The following is a 16,928-nucleotide window of genomic DNA, read 5'->3' as shown; positions in this document are numbered from 1 at the left end:
TGCTTAATTAGACCTGCTTTCTGATTTAGCTAAACTTTTTCCCAGCCCAGAGAAGCACCCCAACTTCTCTTTCAGGTAATTGTCAGCAACACAGCAGTAAATATCAACATAAAGTAGATTATTGTTGTAGATCACGCAGGGAGAACAAAGGGTGAAATATTTAACTGCAGCAGTATTCTACTATATTCTGTAGAGTGAAAAAACCTGAAGTCATTTTCAAGATCCACCATTTCTAACTTCTTTTCAGTCGGGTCAAGTTTCTAAACTTCCTAAATCTCCATTTTCCAGCTAATGAAAACAGGATTCTACCGAGTCTCCTATCTACCTACTCCAGGACTTCTGTGAGGATCAAATGAGATGAGGCATAGGAAAATTATTCACAAACATTTGGTTAAATTGTCAAATGTTTGCACCTAGGCTGAAGAAACTCCAAGGAGGCTAGTCTCTAGGGAGAGGAAGCCGGGCGTTGCTATGTGATGTAATTACCCAGCGCCCATAGTGATCGTTTCCAGGCTGGGCTGGCTGTGGGCCACATTTTGCACCATGGGGTCTTGGCAGCATTGGCTGCGATTTCGTGAGGTGTCATCCAGGGTGGTGGTGGGTCTTATGTCCCACTTAGGGGAAGCTGAATGTTGATTTGTTGGTGCTGGGTCCATGGTGCTATTTATTTTTAAATGGCCAGTGTGTGCCATGGCAGCTCCTGCATTGAGTGTCTGCCCCCTGGTGGTCACTGTGTATCACAGACACTTCGCCTTTTATATATATTTTTTTATTGATTTCAGAAGGGAAGGAAGAGGGAGACATATATAAACATCAAGAATGAGAGAGAATCATTGATCAGCTGCCTCCTGCACACCCCACACTGGGGATCAAGCACATAACCCAGGCATGTGCCCTTGACTGGGATCAAACCCAGGACCCTTCAGTCCTTGGGATGACACTCTATCCACTGAGCCAAACCAACCAGGGCAATGCTAGGACTTTTTCAAAGACTGATGAGGAAGGGTAGTTTTTGTTGGTTGCTAATTAGATCATGTGTAAGCCCAGTGCTAACGATGACCCTGATAATGAGATAGCACAGAGCGGCTGCGACCTCCTCACTGGCAATACAGTGGATTAACTCCCTCCAATTGAAACAAGTTCTGGAGAGAACTTCTTAGCACATGAAGGATTAACCGACACAGGAGTCGCCCTCCAACAAAAAACAAGAAGACTGGACAAGTTACATAGAAGGAATGTCTTCAGATGTTGTACAACAAGCAGCACAGGACTATAATCCTGAGAAAAGCAGAGCAACTAAGGTGACCCCTAAACTGCCCTTGTTCACTGCCCCGAGGCAGCTGCCAGGCCATGGAGCAGGGAAGGGAACCCAAACACGCCCAGTGGTCCAGCTTAGTTGAGGATACAGAGGTTCACGTTTGCAGAGGTCGGAGCACCTATAGTTGGTGAGGAAGTGCTGGCAAGGAAAGCCCTACTCAGACAGCTCACCCCAGAGATCTGCATGGAGGCCTTCTCAAGTCAGCTGAGCACTGACCTACACAGGCAGGAAGCAAAAGTCCACGTAAATGTCAGGCCGAGGCATTAGAAAGCAGGGGCTGGACAATTCTCAGGGCTCATGTGGAGCTGGAGAGAGTCCACATCCCACCGTCCTGACGAGAGAGGCCTTGAAATACACAGAGCGGTGTTAGGCACTCTTCTCAGAACCACATCTCAGTCATGGGGATCAACTAACCGCAGATTGAAGGTCACTCCACACTCACCCTTATCACCTTCCAAAGGAAGGCCCCCAAATCAAACTGATCTGCAGGTAATTTCAGTGTATTCCAGCACAAAGCCCAATGCTCTTCAAAGGAGTATAACTAAATCAAGCCTCAAAATATAAAATTCACAGTGCCCACCAACCAGTCAAAATTATTACGCTTACACATAAGAAAACGTGGCTCATAATTAGGAGAAAAGTTACTCAATAAAAACAGATTCAAAATGACAGTGATGATGGAGTATTTAAAGGTCCAGCCCTGGACGGGGGGGCAGAGTTTGTCAGGCACCGTCCTGTGCAGCAACATCCGCCTACCTGTCCTGGGGTCCATCCTGACTGCTGGCTTAGGGAAGCCACGGTGTCAATGGAGCTGAGGTCTAGCTGCTCCAGCTCACTCTCGTTAAGAGCCAAAGCAATGCGGCCCAGCGAGACGATGTGGTGTTCTTTCCAGTAAGAAGGCGTGTCCCAGACCTTCAGAGGGAAGAAAGCTTAGACTGAGCTTTACTGACAGTACGTAAAACAGACATAGGGTAAACCTCTTTAATATTTAAATTTTTTTGTGAATCATTAAGAAAAAGATGATTATATTTTGTTTTTTAAATAGGCAAAAGATATGAACAGAAAATTCCTAAAAGAATAAATAAACATATGGGGGAAATTCCCTCTCAGTCATAACTTTTTAAAATGTACATTAAGAACAATCAAAGAACACCACGTTGGCCGATGGTACTGATAAGGAGTAAAAAGAATGAGCATTTATTGGTGCTGGAAAGATATGGGGTAAAGGATACCCTCATTTGTTGATGTTAAGAATATAAATTAGTATGGGCTTCTTAAAGGGAAAATTGGCTATCTATACTAATAAAAGAGAAACATTCAAATTGACAGTACCTCCGCTGTGCCCACCAGCCAATCAGGAGCAAGTGTGCAAATTAACTCAACAAAGACGGTGGCGGCCATGGAGCTGGAGCAAGCAGGAAGCTTGGGTTGCCCCGGGTGATAGAGGAGGCCAAGCTTCTCACCTGCCCTGGCTGACCCTGGCCTGTGCTCAAGGCTACAAAGTTTCAATTATAGAAGATAAATGAATCCCAGATATCTGCTTCCAGTTAGCCCTGGCCTCCACTCAAGGAGGCGCTGGAAAAAAAAAAAAAAAAAAAAAAAAAAAAGAAGGGGCTGGGAGCCTGGATCACGGGAGGGGAGGGGCATAGCCAACTGAAAACAGGCCTCAGCTCCTCATCCAGGCTGGCCACACTCCCATGGGGCAAGGGTCCCCGCTGTTGGCTTGGCCAGCCTGCAAACAATCATCAGCCCCTCACCCAGACTGGCCAGGCACCCCAGTAGGGACCTCCACCCTGAAGGGGGTGTGGCCAGCCTGCAAATAGCCATCAGCCCTCACCCAGGCTGGCCACTCTCCCATGGGGTGAGGGTCCCACTAGGGGACTTGACCAGCCTGAAAACGGCCTTAGCCCCTCACCTAGGCTGCCCCACGCCCCAAGGGAACCCCTACCCTGATCCAGCCCCCACCCGTGCACCAAGCCTCTCTCTATACTAATAAAAGGGTAATATGCTAATTAGACTGGAAGACCTTCCAGGAGACCTTCTGGATGTTCTTCTGGACAAAGCCATGGTGGCGGGGCTGAAGTAGAGGTGGTTATGGGCCAAGAGGGGAGGGCAGTTGTGGGTGATCAGGCTGGTGGGGGGCGGGGCCGTTGGGGTAAGCAAACCAGCAGGGGGACTAGTTGGGGGCAAGCAGGCTGTCAGTGGGGGTCAGTTGGAGGTGATCAGGATAGCGGGGTTAGGGGGGCAGTGTGGAGTGAGCAGGCCAGCAAGGACACCGTTGGGGGCAAGCAGGCCAGTAGGGAGGGAAGCTGGGGGTGAGCACATCAGCAGGAGGGGCATTTGGGGGTGAACAGGCCAGTGGTGGGGGGCAGTTGGAGGCAAGCAGGCTGGCAGGCAGAGTGGTTAGGGGCAATCAGGCAGGCAGGCAAGCAGGTGAGCAGTTAGGAGCCAGCAGTCCCGGATTGCGAGAGGGATGTCCGACTGTCAGTTTAGGCCTGATCCCTGTAAACCAGCAGTAGGACATCCTTCAAGGGCTCCCAGACTGCAGGAGGGTGCAGGCCAGGCTGCGGGACCCCCTCCCTAGTGCATGAATGTTGTGCACTGGGCCTCTAGTAATTATATTCTACAACTCTCCCTACAGCTGAAAATAAAAATGGCAGACTTCTTCTGGTTCTCTTCAGCTGGGGTTCTCGGGGAGGAGGATGAAGAGCACCTCCTAGAAACCATCCTGCCTAGGCCCAAACCACCCGCAGAATGGGTTCACCCCCAGATGGGGTTTACACAGATGGGGTTCACCCTCAGGATGGGTTCACCCATGGATGGGTTTATCCATGGACGAGGTTCACCCAGGAATGGGGTTCACCTGCAGGTGGGGTTTATACAGATGGTGTGCACCTGCAGATGGGGTTTACCCACAGGATGAGGTTCACCTACAAATGGGGTTCATCTGCGGATGGGTTCACCAGCAGATGGGGTTCGGTCACAGGATGGGGTTCACCCACAGAATGAGATTCACCTGCAGAATGTGATATGCCCACAGAATGGGTTCACCCACAATGGGGCTCACCCATAGTTGGGGTTCACCCACACATGGGGTTCACGCAGCGCCCACTGGATGGTCTTTGTGCAGCCTAGGGAGGAAACGGAGGTGCCGAGGGGAGGCCTGGATACTTCCCGCAGTGAAATTGCAACCGGAAAACAGGGGAGCGCTCCCTGCTGGCTCGGGCTCGGTGGCAGACGGGCTGGCCGTGGTGTGGGGTTCCTCCTGCTAGCCATCCCGCCCCCGGTGCACTCACCTGGATCGCCTTCTCCTTCAGGGCGGTCAGCTGAGGCCGGAGGAAGCCCCCAACGGCCCCCAGAAGCTCCACGCTCCTGAGGAACGTGGCTTCCTCCAGGCAGCGCAGGTCCTGGGGGGCCCAGCAGGCATTGGCTTCGGCCAGCTTGAAGATGTCATCGGAAGAGGGGACCTCAACTCCATGGCAACCTGAAACGGAGCGCGGGGGAGGCAGGAGGAAAGCAGCTCAGGAAACGTGTTTCCGTGTTGATGTAGTAATGCTCCTGTCGGCTTCATCCCCGAGAGGCAGCGAACAGAGAACTGGCAGCAGGACCCGGGGCAGCTTGAGCCCCACTTCTAATCACCTGGTAACAACATCGTGAGCATGCCAATGTGTCACACAGCCACCTGCACCCAGTAGGAGCTTTGCAGCATCACAGCTAGACTGCAAACTGCCTTGAGGGCAGCAGGAGCTGCCCGTGAAGATCCTGGCTGCAAATTCAAATCCAAAGCTCTTAGCCCTCCGTGCGTGTGTGCTGCCTGGACAAGCGGGAACCCCTGGTCGGACTTCTGTGAGGACCACGTGGCGTCACCCATGAAGCACGTGGTGTAGGGAGGCAGTGAGCACTCTCACACTTTCTATTGTTTACCCCACCTGCCACCCACCTCACCCATTTGAGTTTGAAACCCAGAGTTGAGGGTTTCAGGATTATGAGAAAGGACCTCTCCTAAGAGTGGGAGGGGGGTGCCTTGGCCTCCATAAAATCATGGGGGCGGGGCCTTCCCTCCCAGGCAAGAGGAGCAGTGGCAGGAGAGCCCGCCCAGCTCACTGAGCAGCTGGAACTCACCTGGTGAGCCAGTGCCCACCCTCAGCGTGGAGGCGAGAGATCGCCTTTGTGGCCCAGAGGTGGCAACCGGGGAGAACACCCACAGCTCCTGTCTTAAAAGCGACCCTGGACGCTGATGCTGACAAGCCGCGAGCACCAGCCTCTCCCTGCGCTTCCCAAGCCTGTGCCACTCCGGCCTCACAAATTCGCTGGATTTCAATCAAAGAGTGAGACTGGACCAGGTCAAGGGCCCCGTGCGAGGCCCTCAGACATCATTATCATAACCCACGTGGAGGGGACAGAGACTCGTCCCTCCTAGATGCCCTCTCCGTCTCCAGGGACAACAGGCCCAGGCGGCAGTGTGGACCGGAGGACCAGAGTGGCTGAGCAGGGAACCGGAGCCGTCCTGCCGCTGCGTTCCCGGGCACAGGGCCAGTGCCCAGCGTACGTTTGTGGAATTTCAGCACACAGGTCAGCTGAAATGAAGCCGAGCAGGACTCCTGCTAAGCCCTCAGCGGCTGTAAGCACAGCGGTGACTAACCCTGAGGCACTGCTGGCAGCTCAGACCCCGCACTAGGCGAGCCCTCCCACGGGTGCACAGACTATGAGTGCTGCCACCTGGCCTCTGGCTGCAAGGCTCTGAGCTCCCCCGAATGGGGGGGACACCCAAGAGCTGCCACTTACTAACTGAGACTGTGGCCCTGTCTCTTCGTCTCCCTGACCCTCCAGCTCCTCCCTGACCCTCCAGTTCCTCCCTGACCCTCCAGTTCCTCCCTGACCCTCCAGTTCCTCCCTGACCCTCCAGTTCCTTTTCCCCCTGGGAAAGTGGGGGAGATCACGGTGCCCAGCCCTCAGGGCGGGAGCATGAGACAGCTGAGGAGTGGAGGCCACCGGGAACACAAATCAGGTCGGAACATCCCGCTGGACGCCCGGGAGCCCCTTCCCAGGGACGCCCAGGGCTCAGGCCTCTCGCCAAGGCCTGAGGGCAGGCCAGTGTCACCCCACCCCCTCACCCATCCTTCTGCCTCGAAGACTCTAAATCTAAATGTCCACGGGTCCCTCCCCACCCCCTCAGGTCTTTACTAGAGTGTCAGGTTCTCACTGAAATATCCCTTTTCAGATCACAGTCCCACCCATACTCCCTGACCCCTCCCCTTGCTTTATTTCCCTTCGTGCACTTAGCTCACTCAGCATGCTACTGCATCATTTATTGTCTGGCTACCCCCAAAACATTTGAACGTGAAATCAATAAAAATGCATTTTTTTTAATAAAAACACCTAACACTCCCTGAGCATTTCCTATATTAGAGGTTAAATCCACTAGTCCTCACCCAGTATGTGGAACCGTGGCCGGCAGGCTGCATAATGAACGAGGCATGCGGCCCGCCGGCCAGTTTGACAAGCTTGCATAGCCTATTCAGGTAGGAACTTCCACTGCCGTTTCACAGAGGATGAACACAGGGGCACAGAGAAGTTAAAAAGCTATCCCTGACCACACACTCAGCACACGGCCGACCAGGGTTCAAGACCACCCAGCCTGGCCCCAGCCCTGCAAACAGCCGCTCAGCCACTGGGGCCCATTAAGCCAACCGTTGTGAAATGCTGTGTCCACCAGTAACTACCGGCCTGGGTCAGGCACGCAGCTGCCCTTCAAGTCACCATACAAGGGGGCCGTTGGTGTGTGGATTCTTGCCAGCCTGTTGCTTTGCAACCATTTCGCCAGTCCTCCAGAGAGGAGGCCTCGACGCCAGCGACTCCGCCGAAACACTTGTGCCCTGGCACCAGCTCAGGTGCCCCGTTCACTCACCAGGGCTGGGGTCAGTGTCAGAGCCCCTCTCGCTGCTGTTCCGAACAGATTCAAAGACAGCCCAGAGGAATTCTTTGGGTGGCAAGATCCCCACCATCTTGGAAGCTGTTTGTTGAAGGATATCAGGAAACTGTGTGGGGTAGAGTAGAGGAATGAGGAGGAGAAATAATGAAGCACAGTAGACACATCGAAAGCAGCCTTACGCTATACCAGGACTTGCTGGCTCAGGTTTTCCTTCCTTCATAGCAGCTTCTCACATAAATTTAATCCCTAGCCCAACTAACCTGGTTTCTACAAAGGGTCATATAAAGCAATATTCAACCTCCACAATAATTCAACAGATGTTTAACAGTGAAAGCACACGCCCTTTACATAGGCTGGCCTGTGTGTATGCACATGGCACTGGTGCATGTAAGACCTGGAACAAGCATGCGTGTGGGAAGAGCAGGGCTAGAGGCATGTGGAAGGGTGGGAGCTCAGGCGGCGGTGGCCTCACTCCCGTCCTGCCTCCTGGGGTGAAGCTGCCAACACCTGAGCCCTTCAGGGCAGGGGCAGTTCCAGAAAACAAACTCGCAGCACCCTGTGGAGTGTACCGGACCACAGTCTCCCCTCCAGACCCCTCCGCCTTCTCACAAGAGGACACACAGGTACCTTTGTGGCAACAGAGCTTAATTCATCTTTTGAGAAAAGTACTAGAAAGGGTCCCAAGTCCTTCGTCGTCTCGGCTGTCCAGTTCTGAGGGGGTCTAAGAAGAGAGAAAAAGCAATAAATCAGACGCCGTGCTGTTGTCCTTGTCCCAGCATCCTTTCTTTCAGAAACAGACTATCTTCATGTGTGGGAAGACTGCCAACCACATGGTCCCACTTGCCTGGCCAAGCTGCTGTGCATACAGGCTGACCAATCAGAATCATCCCTAGGAATTCTGAAGGAACTGCTAAAGAAGCTCTCTCACTCTGGGGGGGTGGTGAGAAGGCATGTATGGGCATGGGGGAGGGGGCAATGGAAAGATATGTTCACATATAATACCTTAATAAAAATAAATAAATAATAAATAAATAAATAAATAATCTCAATCTCTCTCTCTCTCTCTCTCTCTCTCTCTCTCTCTCTCTCTCTCTCTCTCTTTCTTTTTCTTCTGGTATCCGGTGTAGTAAAAAAGATATTGGAGGCCCTTCCTATCACCAGTGGTGATAGTATGACCACACCCAAGAACACAGAGCTGAGTGTAAGAGAAAAATTCCTGAGGATACCATTTGAGCTCCTGGATCCAACCATGCCTGAAGTCCATCCCTGCAGTTTTCCATTACATTCAATTTCTGAACTCAGCAACCCATTTGTAGCTTAAATTGAATTGTTAAATTTCAGTCATTTCCTTCCTCGCCCTCTTCAATAGAAGAGTAATGATCTATGTGTTTCTTTAAATTGTCATAAGAGTCTTCCCTTATAATGAAACAAAATATCCTCTTGAATACTGACCGGATACTGACAGCACTAACATAGAATCTACTGTTGTTCTTACAGAGACCACAAATGTCTTCAGTGAAGTGCCTCACACCACATTTGGTGGCATTTCTGAAAGGGGGCTGCCCAGGTAGTAGTGATAACCCCTCTCTTAGGCCTAGGCAAGCTAACTCTGGCCAAACCTCCCCCCCCCCCCCCCATCTCTTTGATTGAAAATATTATCCCAGCCCTAGCCGGTTTGGACCAGTGGATAGAGCATCGGCCCACGAACTAAAGGGTCCTGGGTTTGATTCCAGTCAAGGGCACGTACTTGGATTGCAGGCTCAATCTTCGGCCCTGGTCAGAAGCAAGTGCAGAGGCAACCAATCGATGTGTTTCTCTCTCTCAATCTCTCCATCTCCCATTCTATCCAAAATTCAATGGAAAAATATCCTTAATGAGGATTCACAATATGTGTGTGTGTGTGTGTATATATATATATATATATATATATATATATATATATATATATATATATACATGCTTAAACTGTTAAGTATCCAACCATTCATTCAATCATTCAACCAGTTTCTATGATGTGCAGTGACCACCAGGGGGCTCTGACCTGTAGGTGAGCTTGCTGCTGGGGTCTAGCAATCAGGACTGGGCGAGATGGGCCAGGCACACCCTGGAGCCAACCTCCCTTGGTCCCTCCCCCGCCTCTAAAATATTTCTTCTAATTAATTTTCTTTCAATGTGCACAAATTCGTGCACCCAGCCTCTAACACTCTAATGTATATATGTAATCCCGCTAGGCCTGAGCTCCATGAGGTCAGGAACCACACCCATCTGGAACTGCTGCATCTGTGGCTCTAAGAGGAGCACAGTTGCCACATAGTCCTGTGGACTGGGCACTGTGGTAACACTGTGTTTGCATTAACTCAGTTCATCCTATGGGACTATCACTGTCCCCATTCTACAGATGAGAAAATAACGTGCAAAGAAATTTGGTAACTTTTCCCAGGTCACACGGGCAGTAGATGATAGAAACAAAATTTTAACCCAAGGAATTTTGCTCCCAACTCCATATTCTTAACTCTTTATAATAGTACAGTGCCTGGGATACAGCCATTTCTTCAAAAACATTTGTCGTCTAACCATTGACCCTACTAGGCCCTACTCAACTATCTGAGCAAACGTCAGAAAATTCTACAGGGGAAAAACAGTTCATTTTCCCAGGGACCCTCACTCACTGAGAGTGACAACACCTCTGTTATTTATATCATCCCCGTGGTCATTATTATTATGTCATGACAACAACGCTTCCCCTTTCTGTGTGCCAAGATGTGTGGGGACAGCCACGTGAGGCCTGAAAGCAGCTACCGTGGTTCTCCCTTTCCAGGGAGTCTGAGGCCAAAAGAAGAAGGCCGGTCTGCAGAATGAATGCAAGCATCTAGCCTCATCCTAGGCAGGAGACTCTGTCTGAGGGCAGAAGGCCAGGGCTTGTGCCCCTAGGCCAGACAGGCCCACCTGGAGCTGCGCCCGACCCGCTCACCCATGCTGCTCCAGCAGCCGCAGCCTCACCGCAGCCCCCTGCTCGGGGCTCAGGTCTGCGCAGGCTCTGAGGCCGTGCAGGGCAGTGGCCCAGGCCCTGGGGGACACTCCGTGCTTGATGACGGCCGCTGGCAAGTGACAGAGCAGGTTCCCCACGATGTCCACGGTGTATTCATCGGCAATGGAGTTGTTCTGAAACCGACACGTGGCACATGGCAGGACCAGCGGGGCCCAACATGGCGACCCTTTAAAATCACTTCCCATCCCCAAACCTCAGAAAACCCTGCATCTTCCCACCCGCCCTGCATGGACCAGTACAGGTAGCCCAGCCTGACCTCGCCCGGGAAGACCTGAGGGACCTCTGGGGAGACCCCACGGGAGCCAGTGTGGACAGAGGCCTGGCATGTGGTGAGGGGGTGGATGAGGGCTGGCTTCGTTGCCATTGCCTGAGGAGCCCCCGAGCTGGGACCATTGTGACAACAGCACATGAACAAGAAAAGCAGCGCCCAGTGCGTGCAGCCCTGAAGGTCTTCAGAGCGCTTTCTCAACATGACAGCTGAGCTAGCGGTTCCCGAGCGCTCGCTCTGCGGCCATGCTGGGCGTTTGCAGGTCTTGGTCCACGTTCATCTCCAGAGTAACTAACTGCTAATAATTAAAGATGTCGGCGAGGCCGGGTCCCACTGGGCTTTGGTACTGAACAGCACCTCGCCTATCCTGGGCCTCGACAACTCTGCGCAGGAAGTGCTCAGCCCACGTGCAGATAGGGACTGGGGCTCGGGAAGGGAAGGTGACTCTCCCACAGCCCATAGACGGCCCCCAGCAGAGGCGTGTCTACAGCCCAGACACTGTGCTGGGCTCTTCCTGGCCCCTGAGCGGTCTGCCCTCCTTCGGGCCCCAGAACAGCAGTCTCCAGCACCAGGGACAAGACTGCCACACAGTGGCTTCAGAGCCAGCTTCAGACACACATCGGGCTGAGGTCCCAGCCAGATGGCCAGGGCTCCCGGGGGCCCCGGGGGGAGGGGGGGACAGCAGTGAAAGTGCCGCCCAGAAAGGCTCCTTACCAGGCACTGCTGCACTTTCCTGAGGACCAGAGTCCTTTTGTGGGGATCTAACACCAAGGAGTCCAACCGAATCTTCCCCAGGCCGATCAGAAGGGGCACACACCTGGAGGCTGGCATGGATGCCAGGTAGCGAGCCCTGGAGAGAGGTGGGAACCAAGGGCAGGAAGACGGTGACTGCTCTGGATTGCCCTGGGGGCCGGGGTCTACATGCCCAAGAGCTTCTCACAGGGGATTCTTTAATGTGTGTTCTCCCAGTGATGTGGCTCCTTTGGGCAGGTTGCAAGCCTCCCACCCATGTGCATCTCTTCTATGGATGGCAACCAAACTCCCATCATGCTCCTCCCCTAGGGGTGGGAACCAAACTCCCATCATGCTCCTCCCCTAGGGGTGGGAACCAAACTCCCATCATGCTCCTCCCCTAGGGATGGGAACCAAAGTTCCTATCATGCCCCTCTTCTAGGGATAGGAACCAAACCCCTCATAGGAACCAAGTGCCCCTCTTCTAGGGAAGGAAAAATTTTCCCATCAAGCACCTCTCCTACAGGTGGGAACAAAACTTCCCATAGTGCCCCTCTTCTAGGGATGGGAACCAAACTTCCCATCATGCTTCTTTCCTATGGATGGGGGGGAAAAAATTTCTCATCATGATGCTCTCCTAGGGAGAGAAACCAAACTCCCCATTGTGTTTTTCTCCTAAGAATGGGAACCAAACTCCCCATCCTACTCCTCTCCTACAGGTGGGAATCAAATTTCCCATCATGCTGCTTTTCTAAGGATGGGGTTCAAAATTCCCATCATGCTCTTCTGCTATGAATGGGACAAAACTTCCCATCATGTTCCTCTAATGCTGGTGTGAACCAAACTCGCCATCATGCCCCTCTTCTTGGTATGAGAACCAAACTCCCCATCCTGTTCCTCTCCTATGGATGGGAACCAAACTTCCCATCATGATCCCCTACTAGGGATGGGTACCAAATATCCCATCATGCTTCTCTTCTAGGGATGGGAACCAAACTTCCTATCATGCTCCTCTCCTATTGGCAGAAACCAAACTCCCCGTCATGCTCCTCTTCTATGCTCTAGCAGCATTGATCTCAGAATAGTATCTCCATAAACATATGTTGACTGATGACCAGTAGAGGAGAAATGAGGAGAAAATGAAAAGATAAAATAGAAAAAGGAAGGGACAAAGAGGAAAGAGAAGAAAATAAAAATGAGGAAAAAATGTGAGGAGGGAGTGAAGAGAGCAAGAGAAATGACTCCCAATTCCATTGTCTCCAGCCAGAATTGCCCCCTCAGCTCTTACTGTGTCCTCAGCAGGCCCAATGTCACCCCAGGGCAGGAGGGGAGGGAGGGAAGCTAATGTTATTACAATGATCTGTGACTCACCAAGCTCAGCCCTACTCAACAAAGTTATTCTTCACCATTTCTCTCACTGGGGAGAAATTAAAATGTTTGGGAGGCAACAATGAAATAAAGGTTAAAAAAGACTGTTCTACACCCAGGTGCCCTAACTCATCGCCATGTGACTCTTTCAAAACTAAATTTGACATTCTTCCTCTATGCCATCCCAGACTCCTTTCCCCCTTTATCCCAATGTCACTGCGCTGGCCTTAATATTACTCAAATCTCCCTTGTCTCTCCACTCCCAGTTCCATTTATTTCTTCATTCATTCACTCACTCACTCGGCAGATATCTGCAGAGCATCTGCTGTGTGTCAGGCACCGTGCTGGCGGCCAGCGGCACCGTGAACAGAACACGAGGGGAGGCCCCTGCTCGCAGGATGCTTCATTGTAAGGGGGAGGCCCTGCCACCAGCGGGTAAGACAGGAAATTTCAGCGGCTGGCACATGTGAGGAGGAAAGTGAATGGCTCCGGAATGGAGAGTGCTGGTGGGAAAGCTGGAGGGCCGGCGGAAGGAGACAGGCAGCCCAGGCCCAGGTTACAGACAAGATTCCATACGCCCCCATCCCGCTGAGGCCCTGCTTTCTACCACGGGCAGCGGGGATGGCCTTTCTGAAAAGTAAATCTGAGAGCTGTGCCCAGAACACAGTGAACCCGCAGGGCCCCACACCGCACTCCCTGGTCTGACGGTCTCTTCCTCTCTGGCCTTCTCTCTGACACCGACTCTGCAGATCACATCCTTGCACGTATCCCTGCGGGGCGGCACGCCTGGCCCCCGCCTGGAGTGTCCCTCTTACACTCATTAACCCACCTCATTCCTCAGGCTCTGACTTCCTGTCTGAAGAAAAGACTAGTATTCCCTCCACTGCTTCAGTGTCCATGCCCCATTCCCACCTGGCTTTCCCAAAGAATCACCCCTTCACTGTAAGACCGTGTGCTTTGGGGGTCCCATCCACTCTCAGCTCCAGCCGAGTTATCCATCCTTCCCAACCCGGTGGCTGGGTCAAGAAGAGCAAATTGGCCCAACGTAGGCCCATGACAGTCCAGCCCAAGTCTTATTGGGAAGAATGGGAAGAGAATGTCTTTCTCTTCCCCAAACATGAAACTAGGAAGATGTAACTTTGGATCTGCCAGGGGCCACCACAGAGAGAGACTGTCTGACAGAGAAGCCTACAGAGGAAAGCAAGGCTAAGAGGCAGATGACATAATTTTAGCCCCTGGATCTAGCCATGCCTGAAATCCATCTCTGGACATTCCAGCTACCTAAATACAAAATTGCCTTTTATTGCCTAAGCCAATTTGAGTTAAGAGTCTATCACTTTTAACTAAATATCAACTTGATACTATAATTGGTTTCATGCTTAACTCTTTCCCCTATGAGCTTGTAAGCTCTTTATGGGGAAAATTTAGTTATTTCTAAGAGCTAGTACATAGTAAGCATTCAATAAATGTTTTTGAATGAATGAAGACAATAACAGCAAGAGGAGAAAAGCAGAAACCGTGTCCAGACCATGTTTTGAAAGTAGGACTGCCCCCAGGCCTGAGTGCCCACACATACCAGGCAAAGCCCCACAGCTCACCCAGCCCTGCCTCCTGGAGCGTGGGCACAGAGTGAGGCTGCCAGGCCGGACCTGCTTCCTGGGCCTCGGCTGCTTTGGCTTTGGTTTTTAAATAACGAGAAAAAGCAAGGGTCTGAAATACCTGTGGGCCCAGAATTTACGCCCTATGTCTCGAGGGCGTCCCTGTCCAGGGACGCTCCACTCCGCCTCTGGCTCCTCACAAATCCCCCAGGGGGAGGAGCACTTGGTTTGGGTGGGCCCCCAATCCTGTGGCCTAGCCAGAAAGGGGCCCACGCTCACTCACGGGAGCGCAGCCAAGAGAAAGGGCTGCATGAAGGACCCGGAAACCTCCCAGGCTTTCCACGCCAAACAATTGACCTGAAAGATGGAAAAAGGTGTAGCATTTAGTGAAATGACAAGAAGGACAAGCAAGATTGTGCTGTCTGGCCCAAGCTCTGCTCTGAGCCCTTCACAGATGTGTCTTGTTTACAGAACACCCTGTAGGGACCACCACTGTGCCAGTTTGTGCATGAGGAAACTGAGGCAATAGCTTAAAGATGAACACAAAACTTTAAGTCTAAGAATGCTCCCCACAGTTTTGTTTATAATGGCAAAAACGGAAGATTCGCCGTCATGGCCCTCAGTGGGGGCTGCCTGCTTAGGTAAATTATGGGACAGCGGAATACTGCACAATTACCTGTTTCCTCAGGTAAATTTGCATATATTAATATGCAATGATGTCCATACCCTAATTTTTATATATATATATATATATATATATATATATATATATATACACACACACACACACACACACAATGTGTTGTATATAAGTTAAGGAGAACAGTGTACACAGTATGAGTTCGCTTGTACTTTTTAAGTTGCAGGTCAGTGTGTTTTATACACACCCCACCCTCAGAGTCAGGAGCCAGCGTTCCCTGCAGTTGCCCATGGAGCAGTCTAGCCGCAGCCCTGCTGGCCTCAGGAGGGTGGCCATGAGCTGGGCGCTGGCACAGGGGGGGTGGGGAGGGGGGGCGCGGGGTTCCCATGAGCTGGGTGCTGGCATGGGGAGAGGGGGAGAGGGGGAGGGGGGGCAGCAGGCGGGGGGGGGGGGTTCCCATGTGCTGGACGCTGCCCTCTGCGCTCGGTGTGTGAAGCTGCGGCCCTGGCCCCACACACGCGATGCCAGGAGCACCTCCCTCAAGTGTGACAGCAGAATTTCTGGGGACCACTGTTCCAGGGAAATTTTACTTTCTTGCTATTTCTTATATGATAATTACGTGTTTTTAGCAAAAAATATAAAGAAAAAAGGCCACTTTTCTGAGGAAGCGGTATGTGCAGGTGGAAGAACAGGAGCGTCTGGGAGAGGAGTTGGGGGGCTCTGCTCCAGGCGGCTGGCCTCCCCGCCCCCGCCCCGCCTCCGCCTCCCCCGGGGACATTCCCACCAGGGAGCGGTGAGGAGGCAGCCCACAGGGTCCCCCAGACCTGCTCTAAGAGAAAGCCGGCAACCTGCATTCCTGACAGCTTTACTGAACTATCACTGTACGCTAAGAGCCACACTGGTTTGAAGTGTACAATCGATGCGTTTGGACGTATGCAAATACCCGCGAAGCCATGACCTCAGTCAAGGCCCAAGACATGCCCAGCACCGAAGTGTTTGTCTGTGAGAGGAGCATGTCACCGGGGACCTCGAAGGTGTCAGTGAAAAGAAAAGACCCTACAGCAGCTCTGTCCTGGCCACGCTGGCCGGGCGAGCCTGTGGCTGACGGGCGGCCTTCGGTCTGGGATGCGGTTGTGAGCGGGCGACGCTGCGCCTCCGGGTGTGCCTTAGGGCTCCGAGCGGAGTGCGGAATGACCGCCCTGCGAAAGCTCCGGCTTTGGAGGCGGGCCATGCGGAGCATCTAAGAAAGAACTGGAGCCCGTTCGGCGTGGCTCATGGCTGAGCACTGACCTATGAACCAGGAGTCACTTTCGATTCCCTGCCCGGCACCTGCCCGGGTGTGAGCTCCATTACCGGTAGGGGGTCGTGCAGGAGGCATCGAGCAATGATTTTCTCTCATCACTGATGTTTCCATCGCCCTCTCCCTTCCTCTCTGACATCAATAAAAACATACTTTTTAAAAAACGAAAGAACCTGGGGAAAGCCGGGCTCGGTATTTGGGCCCACACCATCATTTGCACCAGAATATTGCCGGCATCACTATCTTCAGAGCCAGTCAATGCAGGGTCAGCTCCCGGGTAGAAAGCGAGAAGCAGAAGCAGAAAGGTACCTGATAGGGTGAAAGCAGAGAGAGGTTGTTCTCAAAATGCTGGAAGAGGGCCAGGAAGGAGTCGGCGCTCATGGCGTCGATGTGGGAGCACGCCATGCCCTTGACCAGCTGCCCGGCACTGGAGAAAGACAGGGGCAGGGAGAGCCGCTGGGTGAGACGGGGAGGAGGAGGAGAGAAGGCAGAGCCCACGTGGCATGGGCTGCAGAGGACCTGCCCAGCTCTCCCGGGCTCCGAAGAGCTAGCAAGCTGCGCTCCCTACCTCAGGAGCTCGGCGGGCCTGCTGGTCTGGGACAGCAGCTCAAACAGGAACAAGGCCTGAGGGGAGAGAACAATGCCAGCTTAGGGGGGGGGGGGGGGCATTCACCCCACAAGCACGTGCTGGGCCCAGCACCGGGAAGCCCAGTGGGGAAGGCA

General features: G+C 52.6%; 1 protein-coding gene across 1 annotated transcript in view; it reads right to left on the bottom strand.

The window, feature by feature from the left end:
• Window positions 1–16,928, bottom strand: part of OTOA (otoancorin) — a 75,909-nt gene that overhangs the window by 11,348 nt on the left and 47,633 nt on the right. Inside the window, exons 15-23 of the mRNA XM_084882707.1 lie at window positions 16,774–16,829; window positions 16,515–16,632; window positions 14,549–14,622; window positions 11,282–11,417; window positions 10,222–10,412; window positions 7,878–7,971; window positions 7,227–7,356; window positions 4,615–4,802; window positions 2,075–2,230 (exon numbers count right to left, since the gene is read on the bottom strand). Coding sequence (XP_084738833.1) covers window positions 2,075–2,230; window positions 4,615–4,802; window positions 7,227–7,356; window positions 7,878–7,971; window positions 10,222–10,412; window positions 11,282–11,417; window positions 14,549–14,622; window positions 16,515–16,632; window positions 16,774–16,829 — 1,143 coding nt within the window. The remainder of the gene's footprint in view (window positions 1–2,074; window positions 2,231–4,614; window positions 4,803–7,226; window positions 7,357–7,877; window positions 7,972–10,221; window positions 10,413–11,281; window positions 11,418–14,548; window positions 14,623–16,514; window positions 16,633–16,773; window positions 16,830–16,928) is intronic.

The sequence above is a fragment of the Pipistrellus hanaki genome (assembly GCF_964339955.1).
Source record: "Pipistrellus hanaki genome assembly, chromosome: 4".
NCBI lineage: Eukaryota > Metazoa > Chordata > Mammalia > Chiroptera > Vespertilionidae > Pipistrellus > Pipistrellus hanaki.
This window is presented reverse-complemented; position numbering and strand designations above follow the sequence as displayed.